The 22655-nt window shown below is 52.3% G+C and overlaps 1 protein-coding gene across 2 annotated transcripts in view; it reads left to right on the forward strand.

Annotated features, from left to right (window-relative positions):
• Nucleotides 1-21575, forward strand: part of LOC144735896 (uncharacterized) — a 48888-nt gene extending 27313 nt beyond the window's left edge. Inside the window, exons 3-9 of one of the 2 annotated variants that reach the window (XM_078618470.1) lie at nt 1918-1999; nt 7896-8031; nt 8407-8615; nt 9652-9788; nt 13066-13210; nt 14014-14922; nt 15022-21575. In XM_078618470.1, the coding sequence (XP_078474596.1) occupies nt 1918-1999; nt 7896-8031; nt 8407-8615; nt 9652-9788; nt 13066-13210; nt 14014-14922; nt 15022-20925 (7522 nt within the window). In that variant the 3' untranslated portion in view covers nt 20926-21575. Of the gene's footprint in view, nt 1-1917; nt 2000-7895; nt 8032-8406; nt 8616-9651; nt 9789-13065; nt 13211-14013 lie in introns of both variants that reach the window. The other variant, XM_078618469.1, reaches the window with a different exon arrangement.
• Nucleotides 21576-22655: the final 1080 nt, after the last annotated feature.

Genomic DNA, 22655 nt, shown 5'->3' on the forward strand with positions numbered 1-22655 from the left:
GAAGTGGCTTATCGTGTGGAAATTTAGAGCAGCCGAATACTTGATTCTAAATGTGGAGAGACCCGGAGAACTATCCACATGACCACGGGGAGAGAGAGAGAGACATTCAGGCTCCAAATATGCAACAGCCGTTAGGGTCGGGATCGAACCCACAACCTGTACAGCAGGCGAGGCAGATAACATATCACCCCTCCTACCCCTCCACCCTTTACCTGGGCAAATCCTCTACCCCCCCCCCCCCATTATCAGAATCAGAATTTTAATTTATCTCGGAGGAATCTAATGAGCTATAAAGGTCTTTTTTTTCACAGATTTCCAGTAGGGGCAGGTGAGAACATTACAACGACAAACAATACAAAAGCACAATAGGAGTGCAGAGTACAGGAAAGGTAAGCACGATGTTGAGATATTATATTCGTGTTTTTTTCGGTAAAGTCACGTAGAAGGGAAATAATAAAAATTTAAAACAATAAAATTCTCACGACGTTTCGACTGCAACACAAGCAATCATCATCAGGTGTGAAATCCACAGCAAGAAAATTAGAAAAACCGCCACTTTTTTCCTCAGGTGAAGAACAGGTCTTCAGACGCTGTCTTCCCGACAGACCTGTTCTTCACCTGAGGACGGCTGCTTGCGTTGTGGCCGAAACGTCGTGAGAATTATTTTATTATGTTGTATTTTTATTTTATTATTTCCCTTCTACGTGACTTTACCAAAAGAACCAAGAAGATGAATCCCTGCAGTCACGAAAGCTTTTAATTAAAATAACTTTGTTGTCCAGCTGACGTTGGGCATGCCGGAGCAGTGCATTAGAGTGCAATTTGTTGTAGGTACGTATGTAGAACTTCTTTCGCACCGTACGTAGTAGCTAACCGTGCTATGCAGAGGTGGAGGTGAAAATTGTTCACACATTAGCATTGGTGATGAGCTTAACCCGACGTAACAGTGTGCTTCTAATGCTAAGCACAGAAGCGTGGAAGTCAAATCCATAACCCTACAAGAGCGTAGTTTTGTTTGTACTTTCTGTGGGCTGTTGAAACATCCCAGGAATTCTGCAGTCTTCTCTTTCTTCTTGAAGTTATCCCCTCTGTGTTTCATGCCAGCCAGTTCCACCGGTCTCGACTCCTCCCCTCTCCCTGCTGCACATCTTGGGTGTGCTTTCTGAAATATTTAACTTTCAAAAGCTGTCCTTTTCTTCCTGTGTGCCACCGCTCTGTGTCCCTTTGCTGTTCGACACGAGTTTTAAGCTTCGTCAATTGAGGAAAAAATTATTTGACGTTACAGTGCGTCGTTGCATCATTTCGGGTGATTGGTTAAAGGCAATTTGTACATTTTCCTTCCTTATTAATGACGCTTTCAGCTCGTGTCGGGCAGCCTGGGACACATGGGCTAGAATGGTATCTACAAGATAAGAGCCGTTATATTTTTAATGCTTTTAAGCCAACGTTGTAAGCGTTAATGCGTTGGCTGTGTCTGGTCTGTAGGGTGGTCTCGAAAACGTAAATGCAGGGATGATGAAATATACATTAAACTTTATGATAAAATTGCGTTGCTATAAGGGGCTTATCCTTTACAAAACCGGCCACATTGATCAAAGGGTTACCAAAAAACTTTGGTTGTAATTAAATCAGCACTAAAGTATTATAGCCTTGTCCAACAAGGTGGTGATGTATGTCATGCGCTTGGCTTTGCCTCCCGATGATATTGTTACGTGTGACGTCATTGCACACCGTCGCGCGTCGTGTGATATAATCTCATCTGCCGCTCGGAAGGGCTGGTCATCACCGCTAATTAATATACTTCTGAGCGCACGTTGGAAAGCGTTCCAGGATCCATGCAGGCGCCGAGTATGTGTCGTGACATCAACGGGCGACGGCTCACCCCCGCACGCACGCGCCATGTCCCCTCCTCCGCAGGAGCTGCTTTGAGCTGCTGCTGCACCTACCGGAGTCGGGGGTTCCGGAGGACACGTGGGGGGCTTTCTCTACGTCCGTGAAGGTGAGTCGAGCGACGGTTCCGGACGGGCCCCGTCCAGTCGGTCGCCCCACGGGATTTGCGGATCGGTCAGATCTCTCCTGGCTGACACCGACCTCTCACCTTGCTTGGAACGCCGTCTGCAATGCCGTGGCGCAAAGGGGCGTTCGTCGCTTCCGCGTTTCTGAACATTACGACGGTGATGGAAGTTTGTGCCACCTGAAGCAACGCGGCATTTTAGCGACAGTGGAAATGAGCACGAGGGTGTAGCCGGTCTGCTACCGCTGTGTGGGCCAGATATCAGAAATTCCAAGGGGTGGGGGCGAGGCGGGGTGGGTGGAACATGTGATGTTCACAGTTGTGTTTGCGTCAGTGTTCATTTCCCCCCACCACCCCCCCTACTCGTGAATGATTGGGCTTCACGGTGTTACAAAGAGGATCTGCAAACGGAGTTTATTCAAAACTTATACACGAGGCTGCATATAAAGAATGTAGTCACCTCCTCCACTCCGCATTTCGCCACCTCACATGCAACTCACACAGTGTGGGGGAAAACCCTTATCCGGCTGTGAAGGACTGTACATATAATTTAAACTATAAACTGAACAATTATTTTTTATCTTACCAGGTAATGCCCATTGAGCTTTATAGCTCTTTTTCAGAATCGATTTGGATACAAATTATAGCTCAGTAAAGTGGCTTATGTAGAAATTTATAGCATACAAATACTCTAAACGCTTGTTTCCAAATGTAGAGGAAAAGACCTCAGGGCCCGGAGAAAGATCCACGCAACCACGAGCAGATCACGCAAACTCCAAATATACAGGCGTCAGGGTTGGATCGAACTCGCGACCTCCTGTATACCAGGGGAGGTAATTAACATCTCATCACCGCGGTGCACTATACATACATGGTGGGTACCAGTTTCTCCGTAGAATAATCACGTAACTTAGCCCATAACGGGGGTACTCGTTTTATCATCCCTCCACTATCCTGTGGCCATAAGCAGGTCTATATATGTGAGCGAGTCTTTGTTTCTTGGGCTGTGCGTGTTTAACCCCCCTCTCGCTCCCCAACTTCTGGAGCAAGCTCTCCAGATAGGTTTCCCGCTTGTTGTTCGCGGCGTGACGTCCCCGACGTTTCGGGCGACGTGTTGGGCTGGGGGGGGGGGAGCGTGATTTTTTTTAGGAGTTTAAATTTCCAGAGCCGTGGCCACTGTGGGGAGGATGCTTTTGGGTTTTTGCTGCATTTTGGCTGTGCAGGCCGCACGGGCTCCTCCGTTTGTGAACGACTTGGGCGGCTGCAACGGAGATTTTCTCTCCCCCCCCCCCCCCCAGTTGCTGCTGTGGAATATAATCCATGGCAGGATGGCTGAATCAAGGATTGAGAGGCTCCTTGCTGGGTCCTGCGCCAAATTAACCATCTGCTGTAAATTACCTCTCTCCCTCTCTCTCCTCCTCTCTTGCCCTCTCGTACCACCCAACCCCCCACGGCCATCATGCGCCTCTTAAAAATAATAAACAGGCCTCTCGTAAACTGTAGCTCTCGTAAACTGTAGCCGGCACTCTGTTTAATAATACACCAGCGAGCGGGGGGCCCATTTCACCACGGATTTCGCTGTGCCCCTTTGGTTTTGAGAGCAAGCGAGGCGTACTTAATGACATTTATCCCCGTTTTCTTACAAAAAAATATCCAACCGTGCTAATGGCACCTCCGATTAGCACGGTTGGCTACGTACGTTACGAAAGAAGTTCAACGTGCATACAGTAGCAGTCAAAATGGAGTCCGTTTATTTGCCTAAAGTCTTATTTCCTTTGATTTACGTGGTGTTTTCTTTGTTGTGTGTGTGCTTACGATTGCTTTTGCTGGCCTGGCAGTTGCTGGCCGGTCATCGGGCCAGGCACACACAGGCAGCACACACTCAAGACACACATTCCCCGGGCTTAAACACAACGGAGGATGCACTTCAACGGTGTGCCGGAGGAACTGTAATGAGAGAGGGCTTGTTGGGGGGGGTGTCGGTTAGGAGGGCAGCTCTTTTGACATTTACAGCAGCGGGGATGGCACGGAGGGGGGGACAAACACACACGGGCCTCTAGAAGTCTACGGCAGGAACGCGTAGGGCTAAGCCGGCCCGGGTTTTGCGTTGAGCCTGCGCCGGGTGTGGCGAGCAGATGGAATGCATCGTCGCTTGGCAACTGCCAATTGTTGGCGAGGTCGCGTCAGCTGCAGTGGGGCGAGGGTGCGCCGTAAATCCTGGAGCGGAGCGGCGAGTCCAGCGAGCTGATAAGGCTCGGTTATTATGTGGCCTTGGACACGATCGCGAAATCTGTCGTTCCGTCTTAAACGTAACTGACGTTTTAACATCGCGCGCCTGCTCTGCCGCCGTGCTTATAATTCCATGAGCTCGCCGCTTGGAATTTACGTTGAGAATAATAATAAAAAAAGAGCCCTTACCCCATATTCCTTTTTTAAGCGGCAGCGCGTGAATCTAAATTGGGTACATTCATTGTTTCTGGCTGCGTTAATGTCGCCATTCACAGTGCATATGTTGAATTTAAATAGCTGTCTCTCTCGGGCAGCTGCGGCTGGGGTTGCGGGAGCAGGCTGCAATCGATCCTGAATGAAGGAAGAAACAAACAGTTCCCCATAAGGACCGCGCTTGGCTGAGAAAGGATTTAAATTAAATTCTGTACAAGGCAGCCGGGGCGTCCCTCGGGGCTCCACAAAGCTCACGCAGGGCACCGAACCAACATTGGTGAGGTCCCGGGTTCGAGCCCTGGTACCGGTTGCCTGTTTAAGAGGGATTACCCCCCCCCCTTGTTAGGGTACTGAGGGTTCTGCATTCGATCTCCTGGGGGCACCGTGCATCTTGGTGGTTTTATAATGGCCTGTCAGGGCACTGAGCCAGTACTGGAGGGCTCTGGGTTTGAGCGCGGTGGCTGGGGGTCGATCGGTGGGCTCACAATGGCACTAGGGCACAAAGTCAGCAACAAGGGGGTTGTGAGTTCAAGCCCTGGTGTTGTGTTGTGGGTTCACAATGGCCGTGTTGGGGGTCACAGCACCGGCAACTTGAGACCCCTCCCCGTACTGGGCCTGGATCTCTCTTGGGAATGTAATGACCGGGTTGGAATATTTGGCCTGAGCATCGAAGGAGCTGGGTTCAATCTCTGCTACTTAATGGGATCTCTGGCTTCGTAACATTTGATGTCTTTTAATTAATTCAATTCCTGAATCGGTTATTCTCCATTGTAAAAAAATGTATTATTTCCATTTAGTCTCATTTGTATACTTTTGTTTTCTCTATCAGTCTAAATGTAAACTAGCTTAACATGTAAGCTTTCGCGACCAACATTATCCATAATAGAGTTTGTTTTGGTGTTGGATCGCGTAAATATAAATGTATTGTTAAATCCGCCACCACCCGACACAGCCAATCGGTAAGGTTTGTCACAAAACGTGCCAATTCGTTACTAGACTAAATCCACAACATTTATAATTCGAGTACTTGTACGTGTGGTGGCGGGTTTAACGACACATTTTTATTTACGCCATCTAACCCACAAAGCCCTCTTATAAATGCAACTTTCACAAAGTTTACATAAACATTTTGATGATTATTACAGTACACGAGGGTTATGAGTTCAAGCTCAAAATCTCGTCTGTGTGTGGTGAGAATGTCCGAGGTCTTGAATAGGTTCACCTTTACCTTGGTGGCATGATTTAGAGCAGCGTTGTATGTTCATTATGTCTCTCGACAACTGGAACTAGCCTATTGGGTGGGGGGGGGTAATGGATTTGTCTAACCGCAGTGTGTGGCATTGCCGTTCTCAGGCAGCAGCAGTATGAAGCTCGCATGCTTTCAAGGTTCTTGTGCTTGCTGTTTTGCTCTTTGTGGTCGAGACGTGGACGCTTGGGAACAGTGGGGGGAACGACTGAGCGTCCTTGTTTACATACAGGGTCTCGTCGCAGAATCCTCAGATGCCAATACGATGACTGTCCCAACAGTTAATTGAATTTTCAGGTGGTAGAGGTGCATTTGTTTATCCTCCTCTCATCACCCCCATTCGTATGTGCACAATAAACAGTGCGCACCCCTTTAGGATCACAGAACGGTGAACTGAATGTGCGTGTTGACCAAGTATATAAAAGAGGTCCTTGCAGTACTCTTAGTTCTTTCGGTAAAGTCACGTAGGTAAAAAATTAAATAAAAATACCACCTAGATTTAAAATAAAATGATAAAATCACAGTGATTTTATTATTTAATTTTTATTAATTGTAATTTAATTTTTTACCTACGTGACTTTACCGAAAGAACTAAGAGTGAATCCTTGCAGTCACAAAAGCTTCAAATCATCTAGAATTAGGTCCTTGCAGTGACATCACAGTGACACACTCCGTCGGTCCTGATGCAGTTTTTTGGCTCAGCCATCGAACAAAGGTGGTCAGCGTATCGCGCGCTTTCAGATTTGCTTCTGCGGCCGTCTGGAAAGTTCTTCCAATAATAGGAAGCCACTGGAACTGCGTACTTGAAAAATATTCCTGATTGAAAACTTAATTTCTTTAGAACTGCTTTTTGTGTTTAGTTTGTTGTCCTTCCTCCGCACCTCTGATTATCACGGTTGGCTTCGTACGGTGCTAAATAATACATACATTGCAAACCTGAATGTGAAATTGTAGTTGTTGCTCTGCGTCTACATCAGCCGTACGAAATAAGAAGTGACAGAAGTGACTGAGCATGCAAAAAATTGCAAACAGTGTTGAACCGCAGTGCTGCTGAGATGCTGTTCAAGATGGATACTCATTATTTGTGGGTCGTTTCAGTGTGGCCGGCCTCATTTGTCTGTATGACGAGACGTCTCGGACCGTATGTGGCCTGTGGCCCCGTAGATTCTCCCCCCCGGCTCAAAGAGTCGTGGTCAATAGGTGGTCGAGGCCAACGCCGCTGGTGCAATCGCGACTCGCCAACGGCTGATGCAGCACAAGCAGACACCTGCTGCTGTCGCCAATATCTGCCATAAATTAAAGTTGTGGAACCTATCCGGTTCCCTGGGCTGTAGGTTTTTTGACTGTCGGTGTCGCTATCCATTGGACGATGTTGGTATTGCAGAAGCAATTCCCCATGCTATAGAACGGTGGTTTTTACATGGGTGGACAAAACCCGATTTTTCCAGCGGCAGGCATACAATTAAACCCGATTTCGGGGAATTAAAACCTGGTTAAATGAATACGAAACTCTGATCCAAGGCTTAGGCTGCTTCCTCGTCGGTGCTGGACGGGGTAGTTGTAGAATGCGGGCAGGTTGGTCTTGATGAACACGAGCTTCTCCACAATCGTGGGCGCCAGTGAGTTCCTTAGCTTGGAATGGATGAAGCCCATAGTTGGGAAGTTTGCGAAGTGCGGTTCTGCAATTAGAGCCAATTAAACCCGATTTCTCCCAACTATGGTATTGAGGTAAATTGTCCTTGTTGATGTCCAAGGCTCCCACATGTATTTCTTGTTAATTGGCTTTAAAACAATCTCAATATGTAGAGAACTGCAGGGCAATTTATTGGCACTGGCTCTGCCGCCTGGCATCCCTTCCAGCTTGTAAGTGGTTCCTCAGCGACGGTGAGATAAATTCTTCATGAATGACACGATACAAAATGTAAATATTGTGAGTTTACTCTCCGACACAAAGGGTGTGCTGGACTTGTAACTAATTTGCACGTTTTGTTTATGTGAAACACCTTACTGATTGGCTTGCGTCAGGTGGTGGCGGGTTAAACGACACATTTATATTTACGCGATATCACCCAAAAAAAAAAACCAACCTCAAGGATAATATTGTTTGCGAAAGCCTAGGTGTAAATTTGGATTTTTTTTGTCTGGAGCCTTTGGCGAGACGTGGCCACCGACACGTGCGACGTTTGCCCGCAGGAGAGCCACGAGAGGCTGGTGGCTTGCGGGAACATGGAACTGCGCGCGCTGTGCACAGTGGTTGAGGCCGGCGGTGCGTGGGACACCCCTGAGATGAAGGCCATCCTGGAGGAGAAACCCCTGGACGCCGATCGAGGTACTGACTCCACCGACCGAGCGTCCCACCCACCCACCCACGCACTCACCCACCGATCCACCCACCCACCCACGCACTCACCCACCGATCCACCCACCCACCTACCCAGCCAAAAGCCGCTGCGAGGATGACCGGAGTCAACTTCTTGGTTCTTTCGGTAAAGTCACGTAGAAGGAAAACAATAAAATAATAAAAAGAAAAATAATAAAATAATAATTATTTTATTATTTTCCTTCTACGTGACTTTACCGAAAGAACCAAGAAGACGAATCCCTGCAGTCACGAAAGCTTTAAATCGAAAGAAGACCGGAGTCTTTGACGAGATCGGTAAGGTGGTTGGTGACGGCGACGATTCTTCTTGTTGTGTCGGCGCAGTCGACACGTACCTTGAGGGGGAGGGCGCGCCGCTGCTGGAGCTGCGGCTGAAGCGCCTGGTGGCTCTGGGCTGGCTGCCGTGTGCGCTGGCGCTGGCCCGGTGCTGCACGCGGCAAGCCGCCCTCTGCACGGCCACGCCGTTCTTCCGCCAGATGCACCTGTCCCTGCTGTGCGAGTCCACCTCCTCCAACCAGGAGCTCATGCAAGAGGTGAGGAGCGATGCGGGGGGGGGCTGGGTTGGGGGTTGTTGGGGAGTGGCCTGGGTAGAATGTGGCGTTGGGTGGCACGTGATGGGAGAAAGTTGAGTATAGCGGTCGTGAGAAAGATGAGTCACTTTCGTGGTGAATGTGTGTATGTCTGTTGGACTTGTTTTGCATTGTACGTAGCCAACCATGCTCATCGGAGGCGTGGATGACGAACTATGGCTTTCTTTCAGTTTAACACGTAGGGTTTAACGAAACATTTATATTTCCGCGATCTAATCCCAAAAAAATACCTATATTATGGGTCTCTGTGTTAGTCTATGGGTCTTTGTGAGTCTACGTATGTCTGTGTTGAACTTCTTTCGCACCGTACGTAGCCAACCATGCTAATCAGGTTGTATAAGAAGGGGAGCGACTTAGGCGACGCGGGGTAAGCAAGGTCCTGGCGACCCGAGTTAGGGGGGTGAGGGATGGTTGAGTCAAGAACAAGGGGCTTCGTTGCAATGTGGAGGGCTGTCAAGATGAGGAAGTGAGTGCGGTCAGGATGAGAAGTTGGGGCGATCGAGGGCGAGAGGTGAGTGGAATGGCAGGGATGAGAGAATGCTTCGGGGCAAGCGGGGTAAGGAAGAGAGAGGCAGTTGAGGTGAGGAGGAAGAGAGGTCAGATGGGGGTGAGGGACCGGTTCAGCTGGGGTGTGCGCGAGAGAGTGTCACTCGGAGATTTGGAAAGAGGGGCGTTCGAAGTAAGGAGGTGGGTGGCCAGAGTGAGGAGGGGTGATGGTGTTTGGAGTGAGGAACAGGGGGTCAGTGGAGGTGAGGAATAAATAATTGTGGTTTTTGCGGGTGAGGAATTGGAGCGGATCGGTTGTGAGGAAGTGAGAATTGTAGAGGTTTTTGCACGATTCACGACGACCATGTTGGGAGCTTCCCGATTGAGTGTTGCCGGCGCCGAACTCTCCGACGCCGTTGGAGCCCCTGCAGCTGCTGCTCTTGCCGCTGTCTCCGCGCGGTCTCGTTGACGCGGTACCGTGCCCTGCCCGCAGGTGGAGGCCCTGGATAGCAGCGAGGCCGTGGAGATGATATGCAACCTGGAGGCAGCGGGGCACGTGCGCACCGCCCTCGTGCTGTGCACGGCCGTGCTCACGCGCCAGCTGCACCGCGGTGACCTCAAGTGTTCCTGGTAAGGCACCAGCCGGAGCCAGACAGGGGCGCGGGACACGCTGCCCGCACCCCCCCCGCCCCCCGTTGGGTGATGTTAAGCCGTCGCTCGCAAGCATGTGTTTATCAGAACCTGCCGATAGCCGTATTGTGCGAGGTGGTTCGGTGGCGCAAAGGTCACGGCGCTCAGCCGGCAACCGCTAACGTCCTGAAGGTTGGTTCTCAGGCATCCAGCCGCCTGCGAAAAGCCAGGTTCTGTCGCGAGTCGATGGTTACCAAAAAGCCCATCGTGTTAAAATTGGTTCTGCACTTAATTTGACTCAATTCCAGCTCCTTTTTCCTGACTTATTTGTTCAGTTTTGTTACACCCCTCCCCTCCAATTTCTAAATTGTAAATATATTCTCACAAGTGCAATTCGATACATTTTTTTTTCCCCTGCGTGAATGCCGCCATCCACGGCACGCCTGTTTACATCGTTAAGATTAGCAATTACCGGCACGGGCTACAAACATGTGCAGAGATGGACCCTGAGACCTCCGATTGGCACGGTTGGCTTCGTACGGTGCGAAAGAAGTTCAACATACGCACATACGAGATGGTCCCAAAAGGGCCGCCCCTGCCACCTGACTTACCCCGCCCTGTACCCATAGGGATTTATCTCTGCACCGCGAACGGGTGCAGCGTTGGCTACAGATACATTTTATTGTTAAAATAAATGTAAGAATCAACTTGCGTCGATCAAACAACTCATCATTACAAGCCGGCTTTTCCAGTGTTTTCAACTGCTCGGTTGTTAAAACACATCTGCTAAGTTACATTGCAAATTCTAAATCCAAGCGTGGCAATATCATAATGTGAATCAATGTTACTAACTTCAGCCTAGTATACCATTTTCCCCGTATCGCAAGACACTCATTTCCCTCCTGTATTTGAAAACAAAAGTTAAAGCTATAAAAACTATGAACGCTTTTATTTTCCATAATAGAGTTTTTTTTTACCAGGTAATGCCCACTGATCTATGCAGCTCTTTTTCAGAAGCAACCTATAAGCCACGAATGCTAGCTCAACCAAGTGGCTTAGCATTATTGGGACATTTATAACATCCAAATACTCTAAACGCATGTTTCTAAATGTGGAGGGAAAGACCGGAGGACCTGGAGAAACATTCACGTGACCACCGGGAGAACATGCAAACTCCAAACATGTAAGCGTCAGGGTCAGGATTAAACCCAGGCCAAGGGAGTTAACATCTCGCCACGTCCGGCGCCCTGTGGCTGTGTGCGACGAGATTTATACGACTGTATTGATGTCGGGCACAAGTATTAGTGTTTTTGGGAGCGCCTCATAATCTGAAGAATACAGTCATTGTTGTTAGCGTCGTGGAAGCATCAGACGTGTAGAAACAGCCCCACGCGCACGCCTCGTGCGATGCTGTCTCCCTGCTTTCACTGTGGAATTATCGTTTGGCCATCCGCCAAGTTTGAAGTGTCTAGTCGATTCCAGACATCTTTTGTTCCACTGTGAGAACGGAGCTGAGAGCTGCTGGTTAAAAAACTAAATAGGTTTAATAATTAACGTATGAAAACAGGTTGGGGGGGGTGGGTTTGTGTGGTTGCAGAGCTAAGCTTGACCCATTGCGACATGAACCCGTCGACATGAACCCGTCGACCTGATTCCCAACCCACACCTAACATCAGCAGCGAGTGAAATCTGAACCAAACTTGGCCCACCTCCCTCCCTCCCTCCCCACTTTCACTATCTCGCACTGACCAGCGCGATAAAGTCTGGTCAAAGAGCCCCCCCATACCTTACACGGAATGGGCAAACCTTCATTGGCAAAGCGGCTGTGAAATGCATTATTTGATAGGATAACAAAAAAAAAACACGCATGCATGCTTCTGTATAACATTGTACAGAGAATGACGTTTAGATTTAAAGATTTCGTGACTGCAGGGATTCATCTTCTTGGTTCTTTCGGTAAAGTCACGTAGAAGGGAAATAATAAAACATAATAAAATAATTCTCACGACGTTTCGGCCACAACGCAAGCAGCCGTCCTCAGGTGAAGAACAGGGCTGTCTTTCCTACGTGACTATACCGAAAGAACCAAGAAGAGAATGACGTGCTGTGGAGGTTGTTACCACTGGTAGCAATTTGTGAATAAGTTGAGAGGGAGAGAAAGGATTTTTATATTTATATTCAATTAGGTTTCATATTCTTAGGTTTGTTCGGTAAAGTCACGTAGGTAAAAACATTAAATTAAGAAATTGTAATGTTTTTTAATAAATTTTAATGTTTTTACCTACGTGACTTTACCGAAAAAACCTAAGAATATGAATCCTTGCAGTCACGAAAGCTTCAAATCTAGAATCAATTAGGTTTATTTACCAACCTGTTCGACCCAAGTTGTGTCAGACTAGAGGCGTGTTAAGTCAAGGAGAGGGTGGTGTGAGGAGCGTGTGGCGCGAGGTTTGGGGGGAGTTGTCGCTTCCTTCGTGTTAACCAAGCGAGAGCTGTTTGGATAACAATCGCCCATTACAAGGGGGCGCCTAGGAGCAAAGTCGTTGATATATTTTTGTTGTTTAGACTGGGCTGACGTTTTTTTTTCATTGAGCGTTGGGCTGTGCGCATGGTAAGTGCCAGTGGAGCCGTAGACTTTAACCCATCAGGTTTCACCCCCCCCCAACTTCCACCCCCAACACCGTAAGCTCACAGCACAGCCCCCCATGGAATAGATTCTTCGGTTGTTAATCAACAGCCAACCTCCAGACTACAACATCACGTAATTCCTTAACACACACACAAAACACCCTTCTGATGCCTGCCATTCCGTTCAGCGTTACTTCTTCTGCACTGGTTTGTCCACATTGATAGTTAAATTCTGGCCATGTGACACATTATGGCTGCTCTTGCGAAAAGCACAATGGAAACTCTGATGGTCACTCGGTCAAATTGAGCGTGTATTGGCAGTGGCTTAGTATGCGTCCTGGTGCCAGGAATTAAAATGGTGGGGTGGGGGGGCTACCTGTCCAAATTCCCCCTGCCCCCCTTCTTACCCCTGCGCTTGGGCCCTCTGGCCTGTTCGCCATGGTGTAGTTGCACCGCCTGCACACGCGATAGACATGCCACTGCATCGGCGAATCCTGGCGTAGTATTGTCGCTGCGAGGAGGTGATGTCCGGTGCACCGCTCAAAACCAGGATCGACGACGAGGTGGGCCACTCACGAGGGTGGCATTTTGAAGGGTCATCGAATGCTGACTGTTGAGCCGTTGACCTGTGACCCCCGTTGTGCCGCAGGGAGCTGACCCTCTTCTGGAGCAAGCTGCAGCGGCAGGCAGAGACGTTCGACCCCAACATGTTCCTGGAGTCATGTCGCCAGCTCGCTGCTCTCTCCAAGAACGTCTACCATCTCTTCTTCCTCATCAAAGTCATCCAGTCGGAGGTGCAGCTTCCACACTAGTAGTGCCATTTATGGGCATATGAAATTGGAACGCTTGAATTGTGTCCGTCTTCAGAGATTTTACAGGTCCCCTGTATCCAGTGGCATTGGTAGTTTTAAATGCATGGTGGTCACACACGTCGGCAATATCTCATCACCAATCCTGTTTGCCTAAGAATAAAGACCGAAATTCCGTTCGTATTTATTCTTTGGCAAATTAACACAACTGTAATATAATGAGGCTAATTACAAAACAGATATTTTGTTGATGGGCAGGTCACGTGCGATGTGGTAGTGTGGTGGTTGGCGCACTGCGCTACGAACCCGGCGATCTGAGTTGGATTCCCGCTCACGGCCAACACCAGCGACGATTATCTGAACCGGTCCTGGGCCTCCCCTAGATTGACTCAGCCTCAAATGACTACCTCGTGCAGTGTGTAAACATCGTCACTGGGGCGACAAAGGCGGCCGAGCGTGGTGCTGGCCACCCGCCCCCTCGTGTACCGTACCGGCCTTCATAGGTGCTCAATAACAGCACTTGCCCCTGACAGTCTGTTAAGGCTACACGGGGGATTCTTGTCTTTGTATTTGAAGACGCTGGCCAGCGTGTAAAGGATAAGTAAAAAATACACATTCGAGGGACTCCCTGGAGCTTCCTGAGCTAACGGAGCTCTCTGTGCCAGCAGTGGCATGACCAGGACATTTCAGGCTTGCACCTTACAGAAACAAAAAAAAGTAACAGTTCTTGTCACGCAACGGCAGCGAAGCGTTGACGTCTGGCTGATGCAGTTCTTCCCGGTGTGCAGACGCAGGCCGTGGGCTCGTCGATGTGCGTGGAGCTGTGCGTCCGCGGCCTTCGCATGGAAACCAAGGAGGAGGGCCACGGCATCACGGCGTCGCTCTGCAAGACGGTCGGCTGCCTGCTGCCCGACGACCTGGAGGTGCGGCGCGCCTGCCAGCTCACCGAGTTCCTCCTGGAGCCCTCCGTCGACGCCTTCTACGCCGTGGAGGCACTATACACGCAGCCCGACCAGCGCTACACCGAGGAGACGGGCCTCATCGCCAACTCGCTGCGCTGCGAGCTGCTGCTCCTGCTCAAGATGCACTGGCCCTTTGACCCCGAGTTCTGGGACTGGAAGAAGTTGAAAAGCCGCTGCCTGATCCTGCTGGGCGACACGGCGCTGGAGATTTGCTCGGCCGAGGAGCTCAGGGAAGCCATCGAGGTGCCCGTCAAGGTGGAGAAGGTGGAGGCGGCGGAGGCGAGCGAGGAGAAGCCCATCATCTCCGCGGAGGATGACCGCATCTCGTGGCGGGAGGTGCTGTCCAACACGAGCCAGCACACGCGCTCCAACGGCCTCAACGGGGGCCGCCGGCAGATGAGGTCCATCGGCGGGCAGCGCATCGCCACGCCCATCTTCCACAAGTGCAGGCTGTGCCGGCGAGAGGTGCTGGGCCACCGCATCGTGCGGCACTCGCAGAAGCACATCGTGAACGGCGCGCTGCTTTGCCCTCTGTGCCCCAAGGAGTTCCGCGAGCTGCAGGACGGCCTGTGGCACGTGCAGATGCACGTGAAGCGCGTGCGCCACATGATGCAGCTGCAGAAGAAGAAGCTGTTCAGCTCGGAAAGGCTGTCCGGGGACGACGACGACGACAGAGGAGGGGACAGCAGCGACAACAGCAGCAGCTCGTACGGGCGCCCCATCAACCACCGCCGGGTGAGGAAGAGCACCGGTTACGGCAAGGATTTTATCACTTTCAGTGACCCCGAGGGCTCGGACGATGAGACTAAAGATCTTTCCTATCTCCCCGATAAGGCTAACGGAGCCGCGGAGCCAGCGAGGACCGAAGAGACCTTCGTGTGCCCGGCGAACGGCTGCCAGAAGCTGTTCAAGTACTTCAAGAACATGTTGGCCCACGCCAAGATGTTCCACGGCGAGGACGAGGAGCTCATCGACGCGCTCGTGCAGCAGCAGGAGGCGCGCCGGCGTAGCTGCCGCTTCTGCAAGAGGAAGTTCGAGACGACCGACCACCAGAAAGACCACATGAAGATCCACCGGGGGCCGTGCCCGTACGTGTGCATCCAGGCGGACTGCGGCAAGCGATTCCGCACCGCCGAGGAAGTCGACGAACACTCGCTGCGGCACAAGCACTTCAGGGCCGTGTGCAGCTACGGCGACTGCCCCGAGCGCTTCAGTCAGAGGCACCTGCTGTACAAGCACGAGGCGAAGCACTACCAGTTCGGCGTGTTCTCCTGCTCCGTCAACGTGTGCGACATGTTCGGCGTGGGCCCGCGCAAGCCGATCTCCAAGCTGCGCGTGAAGCAGGGCGACAGATCGAACGGCGGCGGCGGCGGGGGCGGCCGCGGCGGCGGTGACAAGGCGCAGAGCCGCAGGGGACGGCCGCGCAAGGCGCCCTCGGATCTCGTGATGATGTTGCCAGAGAACCTGGAGGACGGCGACGTGATGGTCGATCCCAAAATGCGCAACGCACTCGGCACCGTCGGCACGGCGCAGGGCTTCGTCAAGGTGAAGAAGAAGGCGCTGAAGCAGTTCCTTTGCGGCATCAACGGCTGCACGCGCGCCTACACGTGGCTGAGGAGCCTGAAGCAGCACATCGTGATGTCGCACGAGGAGCACAAGCAGGTGGTCACCAAGGAGCGCCACCTGCTGCCGGGCATGTTGCACGGCGAGGACGGCACGGCCGGAATGTTTGGCGGCGGAGCGGCGAGCGGCGCCCTGCATGCCCTGCAGAAGGCTCAGCGCGAGAGGGTCCGGTCGCGTCCGCTGCAGCGCCAGATTAGGATCCGGACCGGGTGCACGCACAACCGCTACGCCAAGTGGCCGGCGATCTACAAGAACGGCAAGTTCATGTGCAGCCGGTGCTTCTCGGTTTTCGACAACCCCAAGTCGCTGGGCGGGCACCTGGCCCACAAGAAAAACTGCAACCCTCCCTTTGGGAGGTCTGGGGACAGCGACGAGAATGAATCGAACGAAGCGATGGCGGGTGAGCGGGGGGAGGAGGAATCGGCGTTCAAATCGGAGGATAACGAGATGGTGATGATGGACACATTTAATGACGACGACGACGACGGAGTTGACGGGAGCGATGGCGCTGCTAAGGAGGATCTGGATGACGTGCCTGGTGAATGCAAGAGGTTACTGCCATCCGCCAGCGCGGGCTTCCCGGATGCCCGTGGTGACGCCCACAACGTGATGGCACAGGGGAGGACCCAGGCCACGCGTCAAGAAGCCGCCGCGTTATCGCGCGTGAATATGAAGCAAGGCACCCTCCGGCAGGCCAACTTGCTGTGCTCCGACGCGTCCGAAGGTGGCGAGTTCCAGGCCTTGTCTGGCCATGCCCAGCAGCTCACCTTCGTGAAGACGGAAGACTTCAGCCCGACCGCCGACGCCGACCTGTCCGGCACTTCGCAAGGGCTGGACGGGTCCCTGGAGAGTAGTTCCAGCGACCCGTCCTACAGGCCGCCGCCGCTCGAGAGGACGGACTGGAGCTCAAACTCGTCGGATTCCTTCATCCAGCCGTGCGAGAATCTCATGCGCAGCAGCAGCCCCGCGGCGGAGGTGACCGACCACTTCAGGCAGGCGTACGCCGTCAACTCTCAGGTGGACCCGTCCATCAACGTGGACCCGTACAACCAGCCGTACGATGGGCCGGTGCCGGGCCTCCTGAGCTCCTCGGACCCTCCGCTGCCATCATTCGACGGCTGCGCACCGACGTCTGCGCCGTATCCCTACAGGGCGCCGTTCACGGGCGCCGACGGTGGCGTGTCGGAGCGGCCGCTGTCGTCGTCGTCCTACAAGCCGCCGTTCTCGAGCCCCGAGATCAACCTCGCCGATTCCGCGTACCTCTACAAGCCTCCGCCGCCGGACCTGAACGCCGAGGGCATGATGGGGCAGTACGGCGACGCGGACGGCGGCGCCCCGCCCGGCTTCCGGGCACACGTGGAGATGGTTGGCGTCGAGGCGGTGGAGCCTGGCGCGTTTTCGACCGACCTGCAGCCGTCCGGAGTCTACCCCACCATCCAGGGTGGACTCTTCGGGGAGATGAGCGTGAGCGAGATTTTGGAGACGGTGCGGCAGATGGACTTTGAGAACCCGGACGGAAGGGCCGAGGCGAACGGCGCGGCCAACGCCAGCGTGTGGTCGGGCACCAATTACGATCAGCACTACTGGAGTCCCGGCGGGGGCGACGCCGGCATGGGACAGCCGAGGTTCGGCTTCGACGACGAGTTCTTCCCAGAGTTTTCCGACAGCGTCGACGCGCAGGTCGTGAAGCAGCCGAGGAAGAGGAAGCGATCGTCCGACGAATCTGACCGCCCATCCAAGATGAAGATCAGGCCCTACGTTTGCCACATCTCACTTTGCAAGTACGGGGCGCTGACGCGGTGCGCACTGGTAAACCACTACACGAAAGTCCACAGCTACAGCAAGAACGACGTCGCCCAACTGAGCCACTGCCAGTCCACCTTCACGCCGTTCCGCTGCGTGATGCCCGACTGTAAGAAGTCGTTCACCCGAAATTCCAACCTCCGGTCGCACTACCGTGGGTGCCACAAGATCGACGAAGTCCAGCTGGAGAAGCTGTGCCGCGAGTCCCTCAACGCCCTGGCGCCGCCGACGCTGCTGCCCGACTCGGCGGCGGTCGGATGCAGCTCGGAGGAGATGGCCGACGAGAAGCCTCCTCCTCCTCCGCCGCAGCAGAAGATACTGGTGCCGCCGCCGACCACCCTGGCCACGGGGCTGCCGCAGGAGGACGACGCCGGGCCCACCTGCTCGACTCCCGTGCACCACATCGTCAAAGTGGAGCCCAACGAGGAGCACGGGGCGGACCTTGGCGACGTGGCACCGCCGCACGTGACCGCTCCGGACATGGCTCCGTCGCCGCTGTCGCCGCCGATGAGCGGCGATCGGGACCCGGCTCGCAAAAGTGGTGACATGGTGAAGGAGGAGTGCCTGAGGGAGGCCATCAAGTTGGAGAGGAAATGGAGCTCGTCGCTGAGCGAGCTTTTGCAGTCGAAAGAGTCGCCGGTTGTCCAGGAGCAGGCCGCCGCCATCGCCGGCAGCAGCGGCGGCGGCGTCGGCTGCGGTGAATCCAGCAAAGGATTAAGCGACAAGGCCCTGCAGAACTTCATCAAGGCGAGGATCAACGCGAAGGTGAAGCAGAAGATCAAAAACAAGATCAAGCAAAAGGGCATCCGTTGCACGTTCAAGTGGTGCAAGGCGTTGTTTGACACGGAGGAAGAGCTGCAGCAGCACGTGGCGAAGCACAAGGAAGAGCCGCCCGTCGTGAAGATAATGCGACTCTACAAGTGCAACCTGATCGAGTGCGGCAAGTCGTTCACGCAGCTGTACAAGCTGATACGCCATTACTCCTACAACCACCACATGACCCTGGAGGAGGTGCGGAGCACCATTCCGACCGAGTACATCAGCGAGTTCCGCTGCGACCAGCCCAACTGCCTGGGCTCCTTCACACGCTTTTCGAACCTCCAGCGGCACCAGCAGAGCCAGCACGGCATCAACTTCGAGGCGCCCAAAAAGAAGCCGTTCGCGTGCAACTTCTCGGGGTGTAATGCCTCATTCGGCGTGGCGCTCAACCTCCAGGCACACATCAAGCAGAAGCACCTCGGCGGCAAGGATGGCCCGCGCCTCTCCGACTCTGACGGCGGCGTCCAGATCTCGGAGTGTGAGCAGAGCGGCACCACGGACGAGAGTGAAGAGCTCAGCAGCTCCGGGGACCAGTGCTCGCTTGAGAACGCATTCAAGGTGAGCAAAGAGGAGACGCCCGACGTCCCGCCGGCCTCGGACGTGGAACATTGTGAGCATCAAAAGCAGCAGCAGCAGCCGCAGCAACAGCAGCAGCAGCAGCAGCATCCGCAGCAACAGCAGCAGCAGCAACAGCAGCAACAGCAGCAGCAGCAGCATCCGCAGCAACAGCAACAGCAGCATCAGCAGCAACAGCAGCAGCATCAGCAGCAACAGCAGCAGCATTTGCAGCAGCAGCATCAGCAACAGCAGCAGCATCCGCAGCAACAACAGCAGCATCTGCAGCATCCGCAGCAGCAGCCGCAGCAACAGCAGCAGCAACAGCAGCAGCAGCTACAGCAGCCAGAGAAGTGTGTTGTGACGGAGGCTCCGCCCGACGTCCCGTCTGCGACTACAAAGAGCGGCGGTGACGATGCTGCACCGCAAGGCCCCCCGCCAACCGCCATCTGCCCCAGCTTACTGAAAACGGAGCTAGAAATGCTAAAGATTTGCAAAAAGGACATATGCAAAGATCAGTATCCTTGCATGCTCAAGGAGTGTGCAGGAGTTGTGCGCAGCCAGTATAGCCTCATGAGACACTACAGAGTGGTTCACAAGATGCCCACGACGCAATTAAATTTCAACTACAAAAAGCTGGTAATCTGTCGGGGCTACGAGTACATTTGGCGCAAGTGGAATGAAGGTTTCCTCGACAAGATGCAGGAAGGGAAAACCGAGACGAAGCCTCTGGAGAAGCCGAAGCAAGAAGGAGTGTGGAAAGAGATGCAGAGTCAGCGAGTGATTAAAGTTGAGCATGACCCGCGAGTGATTAAAGTTGAGCATGACCCTGACATTTTACACAATGGTGTGCGCATGCTGCTCGAGGGTGACCTGGAGCCGTCGGGAATAATCAATCGGTGCGGAGAGCTGATCCCGATGCCGCAAGATTCCAGCTCGAGTTTCTCGACCACCACGACTTTCGACGTCGTGAACGGCAGTGGCACGGAAACTATGAACTTTTTGTCCAACGTGTCTGGATTTTCAAAGGGCGCTCTCGGCTCCCAGAATCAGCTGCGAGCCCAGACGGCGACGAAGCGCGTTCCCGCAAAGCGGCTGGACAAGAAGTGCATCTTGAAGGGCGTCTCGGTGTCCGACCCGAAGCGCAGGCGAGGCCGCCCGAGGAAGCTGCCCGACCAAACGGACGCCGCCGCGGTTGCCGGCACGACGGAGGCGACTTCGGAGCCGCCACAAGCGTGCGAGGGCGCGGCGCAGGTCACCTCGGAAGTGCAGGGAGACGGGGAGTCTTCGAAAGGTGAGCAGCAGCAGCAGCAGGCCGAGACGACCCCGCCGCCCACTACCCTGCCACCACCACCACCCCCCGCGCCCGACAAACGCCCGGCCGCCGTTGAGCGCGAGCGTCCGCTGCAGCAGCTGCTGGAGAACGTCAAACCCGTGGGCTTCGAGTCGTCGTTTATCAAGTTTTTGCAAAACTCGCAGATCCACAGGCAGCAGGGCGGCAGCGGCGGCGGAGGAGGAGGCGGGGGCGGCCGCGGCAGTCGCGGCGGTCACAAGGGGATGATCTGGGTGAAGCAAGCGGACGGCAGGCAGAAGCCCCTGCAGGCCACGCGCAGGGCTCACGGCGTCGCGCCCATGCGGGGAATGGGCGCGGGACCTCTGCACCTGCGACGGTCGGGGCCGGACGCGCACAGGCACCCGGTGCTGCACCCGCTGGAGAACAGGAGGTCGAGCTTCGAGGAGGTGATAGTCATCCCGGGAAAGGTCTCCGGGCACGTGAAGGGGCTGCGTCTGGTGCTGGACAAGCGGCTGCTTCAGCACACGCAGCTCAAGGTGAAGCAGCTGCTGTCCCTGAAGCCTGTGGTGATCCTGGAGAGGCTGCAGAGGAACTCTGATCCGCGGGACTCTCTCCTGCCAGTGGCTGTGGATCTGCAAGCGTAGCGTTGTGCGTTCACACAATGATCGTCAGCAGTATTAATGTGTCTAGTGACGAGGGCTGTGAGCATGTATTAAAAAAAAATGAATGAAAAAAAAATGTCACGTTCGGGAATCGACCTTTTTAATTTTATCTATTGTGTTTGGGTTAATTATTTTCTGGAAACACGTTTAGTTGTAAGGTGGTATGTACATAGTGGTTTTCATTTTCAACCTTGTAAAAAAACTCCCATTACACCAGTGAAACCGCCTGTTAATGTAGACTTATCATAGCAGGTTTGCCTTTTATTTACAAACTATCATGTTCTCTGCTAAGGATACAATTGTTTTCCCCACAATGCCAATGTAACATTTCTGTGTTGTGACCTGATGGTGCTCTTTTAATTGATATTGCCACGTTTACCGTGTAAACTCCACTGGCAACGAAACATTGAGTTTATACTATCAGTTCAGTTTTGTTTTTCCATTTAGTCTTTTTTTCTGGTTTGAGTTTTGACTTTGGTGTATAGAACGTCGCTTTACGGGGCTTGCTACGAAACGACTTTATAATAAACTTAAAAATTAATGAAAACCTTGCAGAGATACACTTGTATGATTTCGTGACCACGATGTATTGCTTTTGACTTATTTGTAACTCAGTAAATGCATTACTTTCAGTCGATGGCTGTTGTCCATTTGTCACCACAGCGGTACCTTGTAGAACAATTGTTTTTTTTACATGCAGAGGAGTTGATGCAAATTCACAGATGAGCATGCCACATGAGCCAAGATTGTTTAACACGTAGGCTTTCGCGACCAATTATTATTCGTAATAAAGGTTTTTGGGTTAGATCGCGTTATTTATAAATGTGTCGTAACCCTCCAGCACCCGACACGGCCAAACAGCAAATAGCCCGATGAAGCTTAATGTAATTACCAGCAAAACGTCGTACTCAAAATTTTAAATGGTGTTGATTCACTCTTCAACACACCGGTGGGCTAAAATAGTGAACTATTTGTCTTTTATATTTTTGGTTCTTTCGGTGGAAGGGAAATAATAAAATAATAAAAATATAAAACTAAATTCTCACGACGTTTCGACTGCAACACAAGCAATCATCAAGTGTGAAATCCACAACAAGAAAATGTGTCTTTTGTAAACGTGACACATTTTTTACGGATTGGCCGTGTCGAGTGGTGGAGGGTTACGACACATTTATAAATCACGCGATCTGACCCAAAAACCTTTATTATGAGCCAAGATTGTGTTGGTCCAGGAGGTCCCCCCCGATCAATGTGGATCATTGTATGGATCTAAAATCGTCATCATTATCATCGAATAGTGACTTGGACCAGTGGCATCGTGCCAATGTCATGTACGAGTTGTGAGTTTAATTGTTCTCATTTCAGGTTTCTTGAAGGGCAGTGTCGGAACTTTTTCAGATTCATATTATTTAAATGTGTGAATGCAATAATTATAATTGGCTATGCCTTAATTTTAATAATGCATTATAATTGTTTAGAATTTTTTTCCTTTTAAAATGTTAGTCTTTACTATTCAATAAAAAAACTTTTTTTTATAACTTTAATATAAATAAAGTTTTGAATTTGTATATATATTTTTTTAAATAAATTTGCTTTGTCACGTGTATAGAACAGAAGCTTCTTCGGCATGCGGTGAGTGGGCATGCGGGCTCCATGACCTAGCCAACACAGCATCGCTTGCCGGAGTTCACCGAAACTTTCGTATCTTTCGA

This window comes from Lampetra planeri, chromosome 57 (genome assembly GCF_965212315.1).
Source record: "Lampetra planeri chromosome 57, kcLamPlan1.2.h2, whole genome shotgun sequence".
In the NCBI taxonomy this organism is placed as follows: domain Eukaryota; kingdom Metazoa; phylum Chordata; class Hyperoartia; order Petromyzontiformes; family Petromyzontidae; genus Lampetra; species Lampetra planeri.